Genomic DNA, 20,265 nt, shown 5'->3' on the forward strand with positions numbered 1-20,265 from the left:
ATATATCAAGAGCTTTGTATTAAATTTTTATTACTTTTTGGCCAAACAGATAACACATTATTGATATTTATAGAAAAAAAAACTGAAAAAATTGAAAACTGAAAATGTCCTTAAACGGCTCAAAAAGAGTCAACTTATTTTCAAAATTGTATGGTGTATAGGAAATGCTAATATAAATATTCAGTCAAAATTGCATGTATCTACGGTCATTTTTTTTAAAGTTACACCAAAAACCATATTCAATTTTGTGAAAAATCGATTTTGCGTAAAAATTCCCGTTTTTCCTTAATTTTTCTTTGGTTTTTCTTGGCGCTTTTGAAAATTATTGGGAATTTTAAATTTTGACCTCCCAATGCACCAACGATATTCACTTTCCAAGCGAACAAGATACTGAAGTTGAAAATCGAAGCATTATTTCGATTACTTATCGTGTACACAGACACAAAAAAAAAAAAAAAAAACACACATCATTGTAAAATCAATACATTCATCGTTCCACTCAGAATCTAAAATTTCAGAAAGTTGCTTTTAAATACCAACATTACAAATTGAAGTATTAAATACTAGGGCTTAAAATCGTTTCTAAAATACGAGGTAATCGGCTTCGGTAGGAGCCAAACATTTTTTACTAACTGGTGACCAGTTTTCTCGTTCTAAGAAGTGTTGTTAACCAGTTATCGGTTACCTTACACTAGATTAATTAAGTGGTTACCAGGTACCAATTTTTAACCGTTTATGATATATTTAAATAATCACTTACCGACTTTAACCGCTTTTCACAAAACATTTTTATTTTTTTAACTTAACAATTATTAACTATTTATAATGATGAGTTAATAAATAATAACAAATAATAATGATAGCAGGTAATACCAAGATAAGTAAATAATATGATATATATATATATATATATATATATTATATACTTTGTAGAAGTAAATCAAATATCAAAGAACCATGTATATCGTTGTACGGAAAACGGCCAAAAGGAGATACCAGTAATATAAAATAATCAGTACAGCTATTAATAATAAATATATTAATTTTAATCTAAAATATAAAATATTATAATATACTTTGTACATCATATCCCTATTGGCTATTACCCATATAGCGTGTACGTCTTTGACATTGTATATCTATATATAATTAAATTAAATTCATAACTTCAATATAGGTATTAACACTATTACCCACTGATATATATTTTTCTACTAAATAAAGTATAAACTGAAATAACAATAAATAATTGGTAATTGGAACAAAATAATCTTTTTTCGCAATATACTGGTTACCGGGTATCGCTAAATGATCGATTTTTAGAAATGTTGATAATTTTTTTTTGGTGTACGACATTATAAACTTTTGTTAATCGTTTACCGATATCCACTTTCCAGACTGCGGATAAAATAAATAACCAGTTGAGGGTTCATAAAATGTACGGTTTTTAATGGTTTTCGTGAAGAACCGGTAAACGGTTTTAAGCCCTGTTAAATACTAACTTTAATTTAATAAAAATAAAAATTTTAAATTTGAATATTATGATATAAGTTTGAGTTATGATAAATGAATAACATTTATATATATATATAATAAATATCATAAATACTTTGTTATAATAATACTTTTTGAAAAAATAATAATTTTACATTAAATGAATCACCCATTGATTATGTAAAACCAATAAACCGGGCTTGAAACCGGTATCAAAACTAATTTCAGATACCGGTATCATCCGTTAAAAACCGAAACTGAAAAAATAGGATACCGGTATTATAATCTAAAACCGAAAACGAAAAAAATTGGAAACCGGTATTAAATTCAAAACCGAAAGCTGTAAATTTAGGGTAACAATATTATGGTTTAAAACTAAAGCCGAATATATAATTTAAAAACCATATTTTTTTTTGAAAATAATAATAATAATAATAATAATAATTTTTATTTCGCAAAAAAGAATACAATACATTTAAAACAAGAAAATAGACAGTATATGCAACATTCCCTGGAAGCAAAGCTTGTTTTGGGAGAGCAGAGTCTAGATTATAATTTAAGTATATCTACATGTTATTATGCCAAAAATGTCAGAAAGTATAAACAAAATTTAACAAAATACGAGTTAAGATTTGTTTAAATAATATCGAAGTTAAGATTATACAAAAAAAATTTTAATTCCCTAACACTCTTAAAGTTAAATAAATTAATACTCAATTTTTTATATAAATTTGATCAAACAATTAAAGTACAATGAGAACCAAACGTTGTATTACAATTAGAAACAATATTAATATTACGTTTATATCTGGTATTATAATCATGATTTACATTGGTCAATAGATGCTTATGTTTATACAGTCGAACTTGGTTATCTCGAACTTCTTTAATTCGAAATCGTCGATACCTCGAACTTTTACTCCGGTCCCTAGAATTTCCTATTTAAACAATGTAAAAAAATCTTGTTTAACTCGAATATTTTCGTGGATAACTCGAAGTTTTGAGTTTTATTAATACATATGTATTTGTATAAAATTTCCTTCATTTATCTATAAAGGTATTACTCATTAGCCATTAATGTTATCGTTACCGATAAGTTGTTTATCTACGGTTTACGACGACGACGACTGGTTCACTGATTTTATTCTTTGAACGAAATATAATATTGGCCCAGATATGATTATTTTTATATGTTGTCAAAATTTATAAATAACTTATGATTACGATGTATTTTTATTATTAATTAATAAATGTTAATTACCAACAGTTTAATAACTGACAAAAATGAGTTGTGAATAAAGTATTCTAATAGCATTCGAATACTTTTTAAAGTATTCGAATATGTATTCTGAATATATTTTTAAGAACTATTCGAATACGTATTCTGAATACAAAATAAAAGTATTCTTTACAAGACTGCTGACTACTAATATTAATTGTATATTTCAACATTTATATTATTGTCTAAGATATTAATATTCAAATCTCCTCATATAATTACATATTGTTTACTATCAAATTTTTATAAATAGAAATTGAAATTAATTAAAAAGTCATCAACATTATCATTGGGCGATCTATAAATTCCACATACTGTTAAGTGTTTACCTCTAATAAATAGTGATACTTCTAAAGCATTACAATTTTTAATAATGTGTTTATTTGCATTTAAAACTAGAAAATTATCTTTAATAAACCTAGTAACACCATCGCTTTTATTGAGGAAACCCGTTGAGTTAATATTAATATAACCATTTAAATTGAAATTGAAATCATGCAATAACCATATATATTTTACATAAAATCATAACATCAAAAACACAGTTATGAGCATTTATATAACATAATATGTTCATCTAGATGTGCATTAATACTACTAATGTTTAAAGAAAATACAGATATATTATTATTATTAATAGACAATTTCCTTAGATCATTTAAGATTCTACTGTTAACATTATAACTACAAATTAGTTTATCTTGAATATCAAGAATGTCATTGTTATGAACCATAGGATAGATATATAAAATATATAAGTATAGAAGAGTTTATTTTTTACAAATAGTAAGGTTCTTTTCATTTTTAGAAATAAGAATGCATGGCTCACATTTCCAGGATAGCTTCTCAGATTGCGACGTGAAGTTATTGGCACATTTTGTATGATATATTCCATTACACTTTATCAAACGATTTTATTCTTGCTTGGATACACAGATAAACCGCATTTATCGCACGCGACAGACATAATAAAGATGATAACACACAACCTTCTACTATGACCGTTGAAACCAGTGCTCGAATTGGGGGGGGGGGGGGGTGCGCAGGGGGACGGAGCTCCTCTACTATTTTTATTTTTTTTTTGCGTACCCCAACTATTTTTTTTTACTTGGACGGGGGGACGGACCAAACTAATGCCCAAAATAATTTTTATTAAAATTTGGAGTAGATCTAAATTGTTTTGTCAAAGATAAACCTAATGAATACCTAGTAAGTTTACATTTTTTAGTATAAAAATATTTTTCATCCTATCTATGGTTTTGACTAGTAATGTTCAACCTTTTTGACTCGCGATCCACTGTTTTTGTAACAATATTTTCACGACTCGTGTCACATTTGTAGGTCATAAAAGAAAAAAGACATTTTAACTATCGCATTATATCTACTGTAAAATATGGTTCTTCAATTCATTTATTACTTATTCGAATTCATAATTTCTAATTATATAATAAACTTTTTTTTTTTAACAAAAAAGACTTGTCACGACCATTTTTATAGATTACGCGACCCAATAGTTGAATACCACTGGTTTAGATTTCCTAATACCTTGCTAATTTTTTTATTATTGTTTGTTTATATTTATGCCTAATTTAGTAGTTTGCAGATATTATTTACCTACAATAAACTATTGTATTATAAAATATCTGCGGAAAAAAAATAAATTATAAATAATTATGAATTCGAATAAGTTATGAATGAATTGAATAATAATATGCACAATTATGCACGGGATATTACGCAAAGCTAAATTTGTTTTCCTTCATGGCTTACAAAAGTGACACGATTCGTGAAAATATTGTTACAAAAACAGTTTATCGCGAGTCAAAAAGGTTGATCACTACTAGTCAAAACCATAAATAGGATGAAAAATATTTTTATGTTAAAAAATTTAAAATTCATTAGGTAGGTAGGTATTCATAAGATTTCCCTTTTACAACAACTTATATCCATTCTTTTTTAAATTGTTTTGAGCATTAGTTTGTAAATATCTATGAACTAGTGTTCACAATTGACATAGGTATGCGTCTGTTAGTAGCACAAATTATAATTATTAAGATATTATCACTGATAATTATTATTTTTTTATTTTCTACCCAAATATGTAGGCAGGTATTATTTCTATATCAATAAAAATTTCGAAAAATAAGATGAATATAAAATAAAAGTTCATATTTACTTACATGTTACATAGGCACGTCATATAGTTAAATATGTTACATTTGGAAATTTGAAATAGAAAATTCTGTAACTAAGGTGAATATAGTATTGAAAAATTAGAAATTGGTTGGGGGTGTGGGTGGTGAAGCCCCCCACGAGTCTGCGTTAACTAATTTTTAATTTGGAACGCAGTTTATAAATTGTTGGATTGAGCTCCTCTACTTAATAATTCCCAATTCGAGCACTGATTAAAACTGAAAGTCTTAGGTATTTTGAACATTTTGAAAAGTTTACTTTACATAAAAGCTGATTTTTGAACGCGCGATCTCGTGATTCAAATAAATTTAAAAATCGATTCGAATGGCTATTTTATGAACCAGTAAAAACCGTTAAAAAACTGAAACAAAAAACAAACTCAAAAACGAAACCGGAAAAAATTGGAAAAATGTATTATCATTTAAAACCAAAACCGAATAAAATTGGAAACTGGTATTATAACTCATAACCAAAACCAAAAAAAATTGTAAACCTGTATTATAACTCATAAACACAACCGAATAAAATTGGAAGCCAGTATACAAATTATTATAAATGTAATACAACATAATAATTTTTATTTTAAAATTGAATACAATAATTAATATAATTTAAAAAATATTCAAAATATTCCACCATTCTATACACAACCAGTAAGGAATGTCCATCAAACTACCCTTGATAATGGACATTGAACCAACAACCAAACATAAGAGTAGAACCATCGTTTTTCAAAATGTGTAGGTCACAATCATTCTTCTATTTGGACACTACTTAAAAGAATGATGTTAGAGTTATATTCTGACGAAACAAAGTTAGCCTAATTTGCAATAGGCAATTCAAATTAAAATATGTATATTAAAATATGCAAGACAAATTATACAAAATACGTTGTGATGGCTGAACACAATGGACAATTTATGAATATATTTGACAGCTCTTGTTTAAGCAAGCAATTTTAAATTGTTAATTTTAACTTTTTTACATTTTATTAATTGCATTTAATTTTAATCGCCACCCATGGTATTATATAATATACGTAATTTTTGTTTTTTATTAATTTTACAATGTTTTTATTTGTGACAATTGAATCACAAGTAACTTTTTTGTCCCTTTTGTACCATTTATTTAATTATGTAAATTTATAATTTCCGGAAAAATGTAATCACATTTTTCCTGTTGAATATATTTATATAATTATTTCCGGAAATATTTAGAGGTTACATATCAAGCATGTCAATCTTTCTAAATAGTAAATATATCAATATATTTAATAACGCATGTCTACTACCTATTTATTCTTATTGTTGAAAACGTGTGAAACACTCTATAATAGTTAGAATCATAGACAAATTAATGATAATCAAAGCTTTTGGACTTATTTTATTTTTTTCAACGTATCAAACCAAAAACCTTTTAGGCCAAACTTGCCTGCGGTCAGTAATATTCTGCTTGATTTATTAAACATAAATAATTTTTTCGATGATTACGTTAATGGCCATAATTTATATTTGAGATTTCTTAGTAAGTATATTTGTATAATTATTAATTATAAATAGATAAACTCTCATTATAGGAAGAATATCGTTTGGTGTATAATAAAATATACTACTAGTGTGTATCAACAAAAATCTATTCACTTCAATTTAATTGACATTTAAGTAAAAAGACATGTAATGTAACGGAGTTAAAAGGGAATGTGACATATTTGATACCTTTTGACGATACTCTCACAGCAAGTAAATATATAATTAATAATTTAAGATTTGCATAGGCATTACACATAAACTTCCATATTGCATCTCGAAAGGCAAAAAAAAAAAGTATTACTATATAGAGAAATGTATTCAACAGAATCTGTATAAAATAGGTAATATAATAAAATAATTTCTGACTGATGCATAACTAACGTGCTTCCAAGAAATAGAACTAAATAAGTTGAGATTTTGAGGGAATTAACTTATTACTAAAACGTAATAGGTACACTAAGAATGGATTTTGAATAATTCACATTTTCGGATGACACCTGGGCAGTGTTAGATAGTCGTATTTGTCTGATTATGGTTTTAAAAAATATTTCTTTTAAAGAAATAATGGGAAGTTCGTTAAATAAAGATATCACTGTATTACTATGTTTGTACCATTATAAATACCTAAACATACCTACTCCATTAGTTAGATCATAAGGAGTGCATATTTTATTTCTATGAAATGACTCACGTCACTTAGTTGTATCCATCATCAATGGTAGAACGAGTGGAATTAACTACCTACTTAGGTACCTACATCAAATGAATAAAAACTATATTATTATTTGTAGTAACATATAGGTAATCTATGTAAATCACTATTGTGATTATAATTATAAACAAACTTGACTGAAGTGGCAAGTCTTGGTAAACTTAATATTATAGTTATAAGCTTTATAATATAAGGTATTGTCTATGAGTTAGTTATTTTAATTTTCCTTCGAATCGTTAATGTTTGTAGTCATCTTACTTAAAGTAATATAATATTTACTTGTAGCTTTATATGAACTTTACATCTTGGATTTCAACTGGTGATTGGATACCAAATTCAAATATCATCAAAACAAAAAATTCATGTAGTAGTATAAAATATTATTATGGAAATGCTTGGATTAAAATTAACAAGAGTTTTAACATTCCAAGTGATAGATGTCCACTACCGTCGGTAATAATAAAACATTAAAAACAATAACATAATAATATTATTTCAAAATAACCATAATGGATTTATATTATTTATTATTTAATAACTTGAAATTGTTGAGTTAATATCAATAACTAATAATGCAAATTGATCACATATTGTTATGCTATTGTGGGACCATTTTATTAATCATTAAAATATAGTAATTAAAAAACTAACAATCTTTGGTATCAAACTTGTATATATTTGTAACGATTTTTTTTCTAAATTTTTACATGGCACATTTATCACATCAGGGATTGACTTAAAGAAATTGGAAAATACTAACTTTTCCAAAACATATTTTTATGGAAAATATAAAGTGAAAGTTGTTTATAAAAATGTAGAAAATAAAGAAGTTGGCTGCTTGACTATGGAGGTTGATTTTATACGACCATGGGTAACACCAGTTTAATTAAATTATACAAAACAATAATATCTGTTATTTACTTATGTGGGACCATAAACACCACATATCTTTTTACTGATTATAACAATTAGGTATTATACCCACCAATAATTAAACATGAATAGGGCGAGGGAAGAAACCATCCAGTGATCGCACTTCCTTCTGCTTATGATCGCTTAAAATAACAACGAAAATCCACCAAATCAATTAATTGATCCTAACCTGATTAAGTAAAAGGAAATTGAAAAAAATGTTGATTAAAACTTGTTTATTGACTTTTAGGTCATTCAATTTAACTGAGGGACAGCAGTGGTAAAATGCACTCAAAATAATATCTTAAAAAATGTAGCTTTTACCTTAATATATATAAAATTATAAGATATATCATCATCATTTTTCTGTTGCGAATTACGAGCTTAATATTTTTAATAATTATAAAAAATACATACTTATGTAATTTTTATTTTAAGACGTTAGTCAAAATGTATTATGCAAATATCGTTTTAAGATAATATAATATTCAAGTAGTTGTTGATAATTTAATAATCAAATAGTTAATGATAATTTATTAACACACGTAGTATGTATAATGGTTGATATTCGCTTCTTTCGTATTGAGCGAATGGTTCAGAAACAGTTGAATATTCTACAAGCACTTACGATATTTAAATCTCGTATTTTGCAGTGTTTATAACTAACAATAACTATTATGAGGAAACCAAGTGTGTTATACATTTATATATGTTTAATTTTCTTAGTGTATACGTTTGTCAGCTCGAGAATATTACCAGTAGAAACAGCAAGAATATTGGCCGTAGAATCAATAGCTGGTAAAAGTCATTCAGTCATTGGAATTACGTAAGTGCTATACTCCGTGTTTTGTCAAATAATGGCCATCATGTTACTGTGTTTACACCATTTCCCGAAGGCGACCGAGACAACTATACGGAAGTGGATACGTCTATTGAACATGAAACAGTATTTGCAGCAATGGATTTAATCGATGCATTGGATTTATGGTCACATCCGATGTCGTTGATCAAATTCATTAAAACCAAACGTACATGTATATGTGATCAAGTGTATAAAAATGATCAGTTAAATAAAATAATTAAAGATAATGAAACTTCCAATTTCGATGTACTCATGATTGAAAATGTTGGATATGATTGTGATTTGTATTTGGCTAATAAGTTGAACTTGCCTTTGATTTATTTGATTTCATCTCCAATGGTAACATTCGCAGAACGTTCTATTTTCGGTGACATCCCAAATCCAGCGATAATTTCACATTTATATGCTGATCACGCCATTCCTATGACATTTGTACAAAGATTTTTAAACACTGCATTATTGGGGTATAGTATGATCCTTTTTGGCTATGACAAATGGGTAAGACAGTATACAGCCAATAGACCATACGATTTGGAAACAAGTACTGTGCGACCGTCACTGACTTTTGTAAATAGTCATTTCATAAGTGAGGCTTCGAGACCATTCCCACAAAACTTCATACAAGTCGGCGGCATACATTTGAAACCTCCAAAGAGTATACCAAATGTAAGTAAAATAATACAACAATACACATAGAGTAGACTGGGGGGAGTATGGTCACCTATACCTAGGTATGTAAGCTTGAAAATTTTCAATTGAAAATTTTTTTTCATTGAACATTTTCAACTTTCTTTGAAAACTTGAGAATTTTGAAAATTAATTTTTTTTGTATTTTTCTTAAATTAATTTTTTTTTATTATAAAGATAAACCCTCGGCCTCAAGGCCATTGGGCAATATATATATATATATATTACAAAGAGTTATGTACTAGGTAACAGTGGTAGAATTAGTATGTTAAACAATGAAAGGAAACTCAAATTAATTTGAACAGTCCAGTTTGTTGAAGGAAGGGGATTATTTGATACAGCCGCCCACCCTCATGGATTTGATCTTGCTACCCCCAGATCCCCAGATTATTTTGACTACCTACCTACCTATCGATTGCCTATCCAGATGGTGAAACAAAAACACGGTATTTAAAAAAAAATTGCTTATAATATAATTTTGCATACTATTGCATTTTACGTGGATCGCTTTAAATAGGAATGTAATTCTTAATTATAAAAAAATGTTTACATAATATCTATTAATTTAAATTGCTATAAACACTATTATTATGAGACATAATACTCATACCTATTTATCATTACTCATTAGTTACTATGTCATTACTAAAAACTATTACCTAACTAATGTTGTCATAGCACCCATTGACGATATTTATATTATAGTTACATCCTAAATTATTATTATACTTGTTGCCTAGTTGCCTTTTTACTAGATAAGTTTAAATTTATTTATCTTGTCATCTTGATACACAATGTAATTTCTAGAGATGTAAGCTTGAATTTTTTTTTTCATTGAACATTTCTGAAAATTTTCAACTTTCTTTGAAAACTTGAAAATTTTGAAAATTTGGTTTTTTTCTACTTTAAATTAATTAATTTTTAAGTTTAAATATATTTAAATACTTTATAAAATTACATTGTAACAAGTATAACGTCAGATTCAAACAAAACACTTATAATAAAAAAAAATATAATTTGGGTAAAATTGAGGAAGTGATTCAAACGATAAATTACCTCCGTTAAAAATTGAAATTCAATTATACTGAAGTAAAAATACAACATTTTTAATAAAAGATAAAAATGCACATTTATTACCGAGTTAAATATTATATATTGATATAGATATATATTATATATATATTTAATGATTTGTATTTTGAATTTACTATATTATATTCATTAGAATAATACCAAAATTATATTAAAATGGGTAAATAGTAATAAAATTACATATTTAAAAATATAATTATGAAGGTTAAATATACTACAACTATATAATATCAAAAGATTTATTTGAATAGAAATTAATATGATAAATTATAAAATTTTCATGAAAATTGACATCACTACCTATACCTAAGCAAGAATTGTTATATTATCTCAAGGTCTGAGACTCTAAATGTTATGCTACTACATACAATAAATTAATGAATGCACGTTGAACATGTTGACTGCATTATGACAATGTCTCAGATTTTTAAGACATGAGCAAATTTTTTTTTATTTGTTTTTTGTCCGTCGGCTAGTGGCCAGTTCATAGTCAAGACAATTGATATTTTATTGTTGGTTTCTTTTTATTTATTGCGTTTTATTAATAAACTTTAGAAACCTGGAAATTGGCACACTCGAACAGTGAGTTAATAATATATTTTATTTAATATTTCTTAGTACAATATATTTATGGTATTTTTAACATAAAAATTGAATTAAAAACGAGCAGTTGTTGTTAATATTAATAATAAGTTTGAAAAGATCAGATGCGCAGATTGGAATAAGACAGATATTTCTCAAAATTTTACCCCACAACTCGAAATATATGAAGAAAAAAAATGTTGTTGATTTTAACTGTTTAAAATTATCTAAACTTGCACTTCAATACTCGTCTAAAAAGTCATTCATCATATCACACTGTTCAGTTAGATAAAGCATTATTAAATAACACATAAGTACTATTAGTTTATTATTTTGCATTATTTTTCACTGAATTTAATGAAATGATTTATAATAGAAATATTTAGAACCTTAATATCACAATAACTTAATACATATTTTTTATTTGCAAAAATTAATAATTTCACTTCTGATATATAATTAGTTTTATTTAAGGATATATTAGAATTTATTGAAAATTCTCCACACGGAGTAATTTTGTTCACATTAGGTTCAGTTATTACGATTATGGAAAATATGCTATCTTATCACACAAATGTAAACAAGTCAGGAAATTTAGGTCATAAAATTGGTTTAAATTAAGAACGGTTCAACTCGTATCATGTATACGTAGTAAATGATAATTATTATTGTTGTTTTAGGACATATTAGAATTTATTGAAAATTCTCCACATGGTGTAATTGTGTTCACATTAGGGTCAGTTGTTAATATGTCTACATCTCCTGACTATATAATGAATCCACTGAAGGAAGCATTAGCCGAAGTTCCCCAACGAATATTATGGAAATATGAAGCAGAAAACATGGTGAATAAACCAAAAAATGTAATGATAAGAAAATGGTTACCTCAACGGGATATTCTATGTAATATTTTATATTCAAATATATTATGTATTACATGAGTTAGTATTTTGTTTATATAAATGTATTTTGACTTTAAGTGCACCCTAATGTAAAATTATTCATCAGTCATGGAGGTATGTCAGGAGTATATGAAACAGTGGATGCTGGCGTTCCAGTTCTCGGGTTTCCATTATTTTACGATCAGCCAAGGAATATAGCTAACTTGGTTAACGCTGGAATGGCCATTTCCATGGATATTTTATCTGTGAAAAAGGATACATTTTTGAGAAATGTATTGGAACTAGTTAATGATAAAAAGTGAGTTTGTTGTGATTTATTTTTTAACTAACACAATAACAATATTTAAAATGTAAATCAAATTTGGTTTTAACAAAAATGTATTTCAAAGGTATATGCGAAACGCTAAAATCGCTTCGGATATATTCAAAAACCGACCAATGTCAGCGGAACAGTCAATACTCTTCTGGACTGAATATGTAATTCGTCATAAAGGTGCCCCGCATTTGCTACCTCACTCACTTAATCTAACTTGGTATCAATACCTTTTATTAGATGTGATCGCTGCGATGATAGTATTTGTATGTATTAGTCTATTAATAGCATATAAATTTATAATAATGTTTCATAATCTTATTTGGGAAAATGTTCTGAATATTAAATCAAAATCGGAATAAGTTAGTTTTATAGATTTAAGTAATGATAGTTGCGCAACCCCTTGCAAAAACTGTTTGAATATAAATGCTATTTTCCCAACACATCATATGCTTATCTTGTAAGCCACCAGCTTTTTGTCAGTGGCACCAGCCATTCAACCTATTTCCTTTGTAACAAAGATAAACAAACATTTTTTTTAGAGCAGAAATTATATTTCAATGTACAATTATATTATAATATCAATAAAGACAATTTGTATATCATTTTTAATCGACTGATTTTTTGTATACAAAACAAATAGAAATCGCTTGATAAATATATTGATTTAATAATGATGTGTCCTGTGTGTACATGTGTGTGAATTTTCTTTTGTATAATAATATGTCATTACCTTTTAGGACAATAATAATGCTTAGATATTCTTCAACATCTTTTCTAGAAGTAAAGTGAATATAGTTGGGACTTTGGGGGTGTTGTCAATAGTAAAAATACCATAACATTTTCAAAATATTTTTACTTGTTTTGAGCTGTGTAGTTTTTTTTGCTTTTTAGTTTCCAATTTTTTTTATATTTTTTCTGTAAATGTCAATAAAACTTAAAAGTGTATTCATTGGGTCAAAAGCTTAAAAATTTAATACATGACTCCTAGTATTATATTGTTACAATTGCATAAAAATATTAAAAATACTTAGTCACAATGTTGATTTATAAGCATTTTAATTTAAAGTTCAAATTTTGACAAAATCACGAAAATTTGCAAATTAATTTGAGTTGGTTATTCCTAAAAATATTTCTTTTTTAAATCTAAAAATCTAAGTTTTTCTACCTTTATCAAAAAATGAATGTCAAAAAGTTAAATTAAATTATTATGAGCTTTGGAAATTGAATTTTTACAACATTTGGATAATATTTAGTCGATTTCTCTTGTAGTGATTTTCTTATTTTGTTGTAATTCTAAAATTAAGAACTGTAGATACTTTAAATTTGCACCATAATAATATGTTTCTTTTATCAATTCCAATACATTATAAAATTTAAAAAAATATTTCAATTTCTTTAGTTTTTCATTTCTATAAATTACGTCAATAAAATTCCATTTGTTGGGTCAAAAAATGTGAAAATTTAATATACTGCTTCGGATATATTGTAACAAGAGCAGTTTAAAAATATTAAAAATAAATAGCCGTGGTTTTTTTATAAGTATTTAAGGTTTGAATTTTGACAAAATGATGTATCAAATTTAAAATTAAAAAATTATTTTGTTTTTAAATGTTCAACTTTTATAGCCAAGGATTGAAAATTTAAAACAGGCCTGTTTGCAATAGGTTCCGTGTAAATAATTTATAATATATAAATTACTTTATTCACAATAATGTCTTTAAATATACTTAGTAATTTCATAGACTACGGACAGTCTTCGATCAGAATCGTTTTTCTTATGCAATGAAATTTATAATTAAATAAAAATTTTACATATTCTATTACAGTAAGTCACTAGTAACCAACTGTATAGCAGATCGACACTCACTTACCCATCTATTTTAAGTTTACTTTTTTATTGATTTCGAATTGAATTGTATGATTGGTAAAAAGCTTACAAATTTAATAAAAGGTTTATTATAAGTTTCTTTATAGTCATTTTAAAATATCTATAGTACATAATAATATTTAAAACATTTTTATATAAGCATTTAGTTCAAATTTTTAATTACGACAATTTGCTAATATAATTATTTTCTTGTTTTCAAAATAGACGATTTTGAAAATAAAACATAAGTACTTATATTATGGTAACATAATACTTACATTGATTACATCGTATTATTGTAAACTAGTTTAAAATGTGGAGAGTCTAATTCGCAGTGTGTAACTTGCATGCCAAAGTGGTGCGAGGTACACAGTTCAGTGAATATTATATACTCCATGCTACAAAAATATTTTAATATAGTGTAATTAAATCATAGATAAACAGAGTTCAGTGTTGGACTTATTTAATGTTATCATAATAATATATGTAATCTATCGGTAGTGTATTATAACCGATCATTTTTGTTTACGCATTATGTTAATTATCTAGCGCAATACATTTTTAGAACGACCGAGAATAGCATACGTTTATTCGTGTAAATCTAATAGGTATAATATAATAATATTATAAAATATACGATTTTTATTTATAACAGAAATATAGGTAAAGATTGGGTATAGTTACGTGGTACCATTACAATAATTAATAATCACATTATTAAAATAAAGTTAAACATGGATTTAAATATGTTAGAAATTGTATTGTGTAAAATAATTAATAACATACGTAATTCTAAAAAGTGTCAACTGTCAAGTACCGGTGACTAATATTTTTGGAATTACAATAAAATAACTTAAGTCTTAACACGAACATTTTGTTTCTCTGACCTATTCGATAATGATAATACCTAACAATAATAGTACCTTATCATGATTTGTATTCTATAAATTGCATAATATAAGTAGGTATATATTAATTGTAATTATAATATAGATTGTAACTATACTTACTTAATTATTACATAAGACATACATCATCAGTATAACATATTGATTTGAAAATGTATAATATTCTATTGGTTGTTGATATTGTATTAACACAAGACAAGTATTAATGTATCATATTGATCATTATTCGCTTTTTTCAATTATGAACGAATGGTTCTTAAACAGTTGAATAATATTCTACAAAATAAACTGTTACAAATTAACATATATTTTTTTGTGGTGTCTATAGTTAACAATACTTAACTATGACGAGGAAACTAAATACGTTGTACGTATATTTATTTTCAATTCTCCTACTGCATACTTTCGTTGGCTCGAGGATATTACCAGTAGAATCCGCAAGAATATTGGCCGTAGAAACAATTGCTGGAAGAAGTCATTGGAATTATGTAAGTTCTATACTTCGTGTCCTGTCAAATAATGGACATCATGTTACTGTGTTTACACCATTTCCTGAAGGTGACCGAGACAACTATACAGAGATAGATACATCAAATGATCATGCAACATTGGTTGAATTAAATTTAGTTGATGCAGTGGATTTATGGGGACCTCCGATGGCAATGATTGAATTCATTAGAACTAAACGTATATTTATGTGTGACGCAGTGTATAAAAGCGTTCAGTTAAATAAATTAATAGAAGAAAAAGAACATTTAAATTTTGACGTACTGATCATTGAAACGCTGGGTTACGATTGTGAATTGTATTTGGCTAGTAAGTTAAATTTACCTTTAATTTATTTGGTTTCATCGCCAATGGTAACATTTCAAGAACGATTTATTTCCGGTGACATCCCAAATCCGGCAACAATTTCCCATTTATATACTTATCACTCCATTCCAAAGACATTTGTACAAAGGTTTTTAAACACTTTATTATTGGGGTATAGTATGATGTTTTTGAGTGTTGACAAATGGATAAGAAAGTATACGACCAATAGACCGTATAATTGGGTAACGACTACTGTTCAACCGTCACTGACTTTTCTAAATAGTCATTTCATTAGTGAGGCTTCGAGACCTTTTCCTCAAAACATCATACAAGTCGGAGGCGCATACATTTGAAACCTCCAAAGAGTATACCAAATGTAAGTACGATAATACACTTACAAACACTCACGTAATAATTATTCATAGAGTGAACAGTGAACACTAATTAATAATTATATTAATATTCTCATTGTGCTATCAAATTTAATTAAATGTGTCCCGTTATATTTAAGAAAATAATCATTTTAAAATATTTTATCAAAAAATTATAACGACGAAAAATAATAATAAAAAAAAGCTAGTGAACAAAGATGTACGTGTGTAAGACAGAGATGACAAATTTATGGATAGCGTTTTTTTAATTGGCCACTACGCTATCTCCGTGACGGCCAACCCTGTATAAAGACGTTTCACTTCAAAAATATTTTTTAAGTGATAATTTTATTAAAATAACGGAATACATTTAATAATATTCGATGACACAATGAAAATATCAAAAAAAAAAATTAATTTAGAAAGAGAAGTTAATGATACTACTAATACATATTTTGTAATATTTTTACGAACGGTTAGGTAAACCAATACGTAAAATCTTTTCATGAAATGATTAAGTGTACAAGTATACCTATGCTAAGTAATAACGTTGGTGTGAAAATAGGATTTCATAATCGCCAGTATCGCACTGCACAGCTTTCTCAACCTAATATAATTAATAAATATTCTTAAAATGATTCTCCTTTTTTTTAGGGTATTATTGTTCCCTTAATTTAATGGAATATTATATCATATAAAAATAAAAATATTTTGAAACAATTTATTGAAAATAATTAATTCAAATTGTTATAAGAAAAATAAACAATTTCACAAATAAAAAAAATTACATACATAATACCTAATAATTATAATATATTATTTTTTATTTTAGGATATATTAGAATTCATTGACAATTCTCAGGATGGGGTAATTTTGTTCACATTAGGTTCAGTTGTTAATATGTCAACATCGCCTGATTATATAATAAATGCACTGAAGGAAGCATTAGCCCAAGTTCCTCAGAGAATATTATGGAAATATGAAGGAGACATGGTGAATAAACCAAAAAATGTAATGACTAGAAAATGGTTACCTCAACGGGAAATTCTATGTAATATTTTATATTCAAATATATTATGTATTACATGAGTTAGTATTTTGTTTATATAAATGTATTTTGACTTTAAGTGCACCCTAATGTAAAATTATTCATCAGTCATGGAGGTATGTCAGGAGTATATGAAACAGTGGATGCTGGTGTTCCAGTTCTCGGATTTCCATTATTTTACGATCAGCCAAGGAATATAGCTAACTTGGTTGACGCTGGAATGGCCATTTCCGTGGATATTTTATCTGTGAAAAAGGATACTTTTTTGAGAAATGTATTAGAACTAGTAAATGATGAAAAGTGAGTTTGTCGTGATTTATTTTTAAACTAACAAAATAACAATATTTAAAATGTAAATCAATTTTGTTTCAACAAAAATGTATTTCAAAGGTATATGCGAAACGCTAAAATCGCTTCGGATATATTCAAAAACCGACCAATGTCACCGGAACAGTCAATACTCTACTGGACCGAATATGTAATTCGTCATAAAGGTGCTCCGCATTTGACACCTCACTCATTTAATCTAACTTGGTACCAATACCTTTTATTGGATGTGATCGCTGCGATGATAGTATTTATATGTATTAGTGTAATTATAACGTATGTAATGATAAAAATGTTTCATAAACATATTTGGAAAAATGTGTTATACATTAAAACAAAATCTGAATAAATTAGTTGTAAATATATAATAAAGATTTGATTTTAAGTATTTATAGTTTTACAGTTACAATAATTCATATTCTATAAAATACAAATATTATATATTTTTGTTTAACAATTATTGAAATCAGATATAATTTTATTTGGAGTTAATAGGTCGTTTTTGGTCACACTACGAGTGAATTACCCTTTTACGAATCGTACAATGATCTATTGAGGATTTGGCTGCATACTAGTTGCGTCCTAATGATAACTACGAAAAAAGGTCTAATCCTATTTGCGGCCTAAGTTTATTTTGGATACAGATGAGTTGCGGCCCGGGTTTTTTTAATTCAAGATAATTTAATCTTGACTGATAAAATATAATCACAGTATCCATATTTCGTTTCCATAAAAACGTAAAAAATAATGTTGATCGATATTGATGTAGGTACTAAAAAGATTTGTACAACATAATATAATTAACTTAAATACTCGCAGAACAAGTATAAATGAAAAAGAAATATTTATTAGAAATGGTAAAAAGAAAACCAAATTGACAAACTTCAATTGAAACAAATACTATCCTACAAGTTTATACCAGTGCCATAATACCAACGAAGTTTACTTAATTATACTAACATTGTTAACTTTAAAATATCATATTATACGTTTTTAACAGTGCAAAGTTTTTTTAGCTTATGTCTAGTTCTAATTGGTTGTTTTGAATTACAAATAATTAGAAATATCGTAATAAAACTTCCATCAGATGTTACATTGGAAATTAATCACTCCCCCTTTTCCCATTATTTTTTGTTTGTTCTTTACATTGTCTATACAATTATTTATTATTTATTATTATATATTTCAGTAGTCATCATTTATTCTTGTATCTAATTATAAACAATATGTAATGTCAATAATTTATTTTTGTACTAATATGTCAGGAGCATTGTATTAAATTTTCACGCTTTTTTACAAAACAAATAAAATTTTACTGATATTTATAGAAAAAACTAAAAAAAAATGAAATTTGAAATTGTCCGTAAAGATCCTAAAACGAGTCACAATATTTTCAACATTTGATGGTGTATAGAAAATAAGAATATAAACATTCAGTGAAATTATCATGTATCAACAGTACCTATATCGTTTTTGAATTAAAACAATATTATAACAAAATTGCTACATGAGAAAGCGAATGAATATCCAATGTTCAAATGTTTTAAAAATATCCAATGTTGTAAGAATATAAACTTCAAACGTTCATAAAAAATTTAATTTAATTTGACTTTCTTGAAAAAGTTTTATGAGAAATCTTGTATTACATTTTCAAATCTTAACATTTTTTTATGAATTTCTAACTCAAAATAATTTGCTCATTTTCAAGATTTTTACGTACTTTATGAAGATTTTAACTTAAAAAAATTATGAGCATGGATTTTTAATATTTTTCAAATATAATTTTAACAATTTATTACATTTTCGATCTTTTTTACCTGACAAATAAAATGTTATTGACATTCAAAGGAATAAAACCTAAAAAAAAATTAAAACTGAAAATGTCCTAAGCAGTTCAAAACAAATCATAATATTTTAAAAATTGTATGGTGTATTCTAATATGAACATTCAGTCAATATTTCATATCTACGGTCATTTGTTTTAGAGTTACAACAAAAACTAAATTCGATTTTGCCTAAAAGAAATTTTGCGTAAAAATTCTCGGTTTACCGTCATTTTTCTTTTGAAAACTACTGCATAATTTGACCACCCAACGGACCAACTAGATTTAATTTCCTATCAGAAAAGATACTGTTGAAGAAAATCTAATCACTTTTACCGTCTTAAAAGGTCATTTAGACACAAAAATTAAAAATTAAAAAAAAAACACACATAATTGTAAAATCAATACATTCATCGCTCCACCCAGAATCTAAAATTATTTTGTAGGTAAAAATGTATAAAATGTTCATCTTTTATAGCTGAGGATTGAAAATTTAAAACAAAGTTCCTCGTAAATAGTTTATAATATATAAATTACTTTATTCACA

At 26.3% G+C, this 20,265-nt stretch overlaps 1 protein-coding gene across 1 annotated transcript; it reads left to right on the forward strand.

Annotated features, from left to right (window-relative positions):
* Window positions 1-8,662: 8,662 nt before the first annotated feature.
* On the forward strand, window positions 8,663-18,352 carry LOC100159897. Its single transcript, XM_001946898.5, is given in 11 exon segments — window positions 8,663-8,922; window positions 8,925-9,647; window positions 12,023-12,245; window positions 12,323-12,542; window positions 12,634-12,823; window positions 15,664-15,823; window positions 15,894-16,489; window positions 16,492-16,524; window positions 17,352-17,571; window positions 17,649-17,868; window positions 17,959-18,352. Coding segments are annotated over 11 exon segments (2,997 nt in total). The 5' UTR covers window positions 8,663-8,796; the 3' UTR covers window positions 18,245-18,352.
* Window positions 18,353-20,265: the final 1,913 nt, after the last annotated feature.

The sequence above is a fragment of the Acyrthosiphon pisum genome, chromosome A1 (assembly GCF_005508785.2).
Source record: "Acyrthosiphon pisum isolate AL4f chromosome A1, pea_aphid_22Mar2018_4r6ur, whole genome shotgun sequence".
NCBI classification, from domain to species: Eukaryota; Metazoa; Arthropoda; class Insecta; order Hemiptera; family Aphididae; genus Acyrthosiphon; species Acyrthosiphon pisum.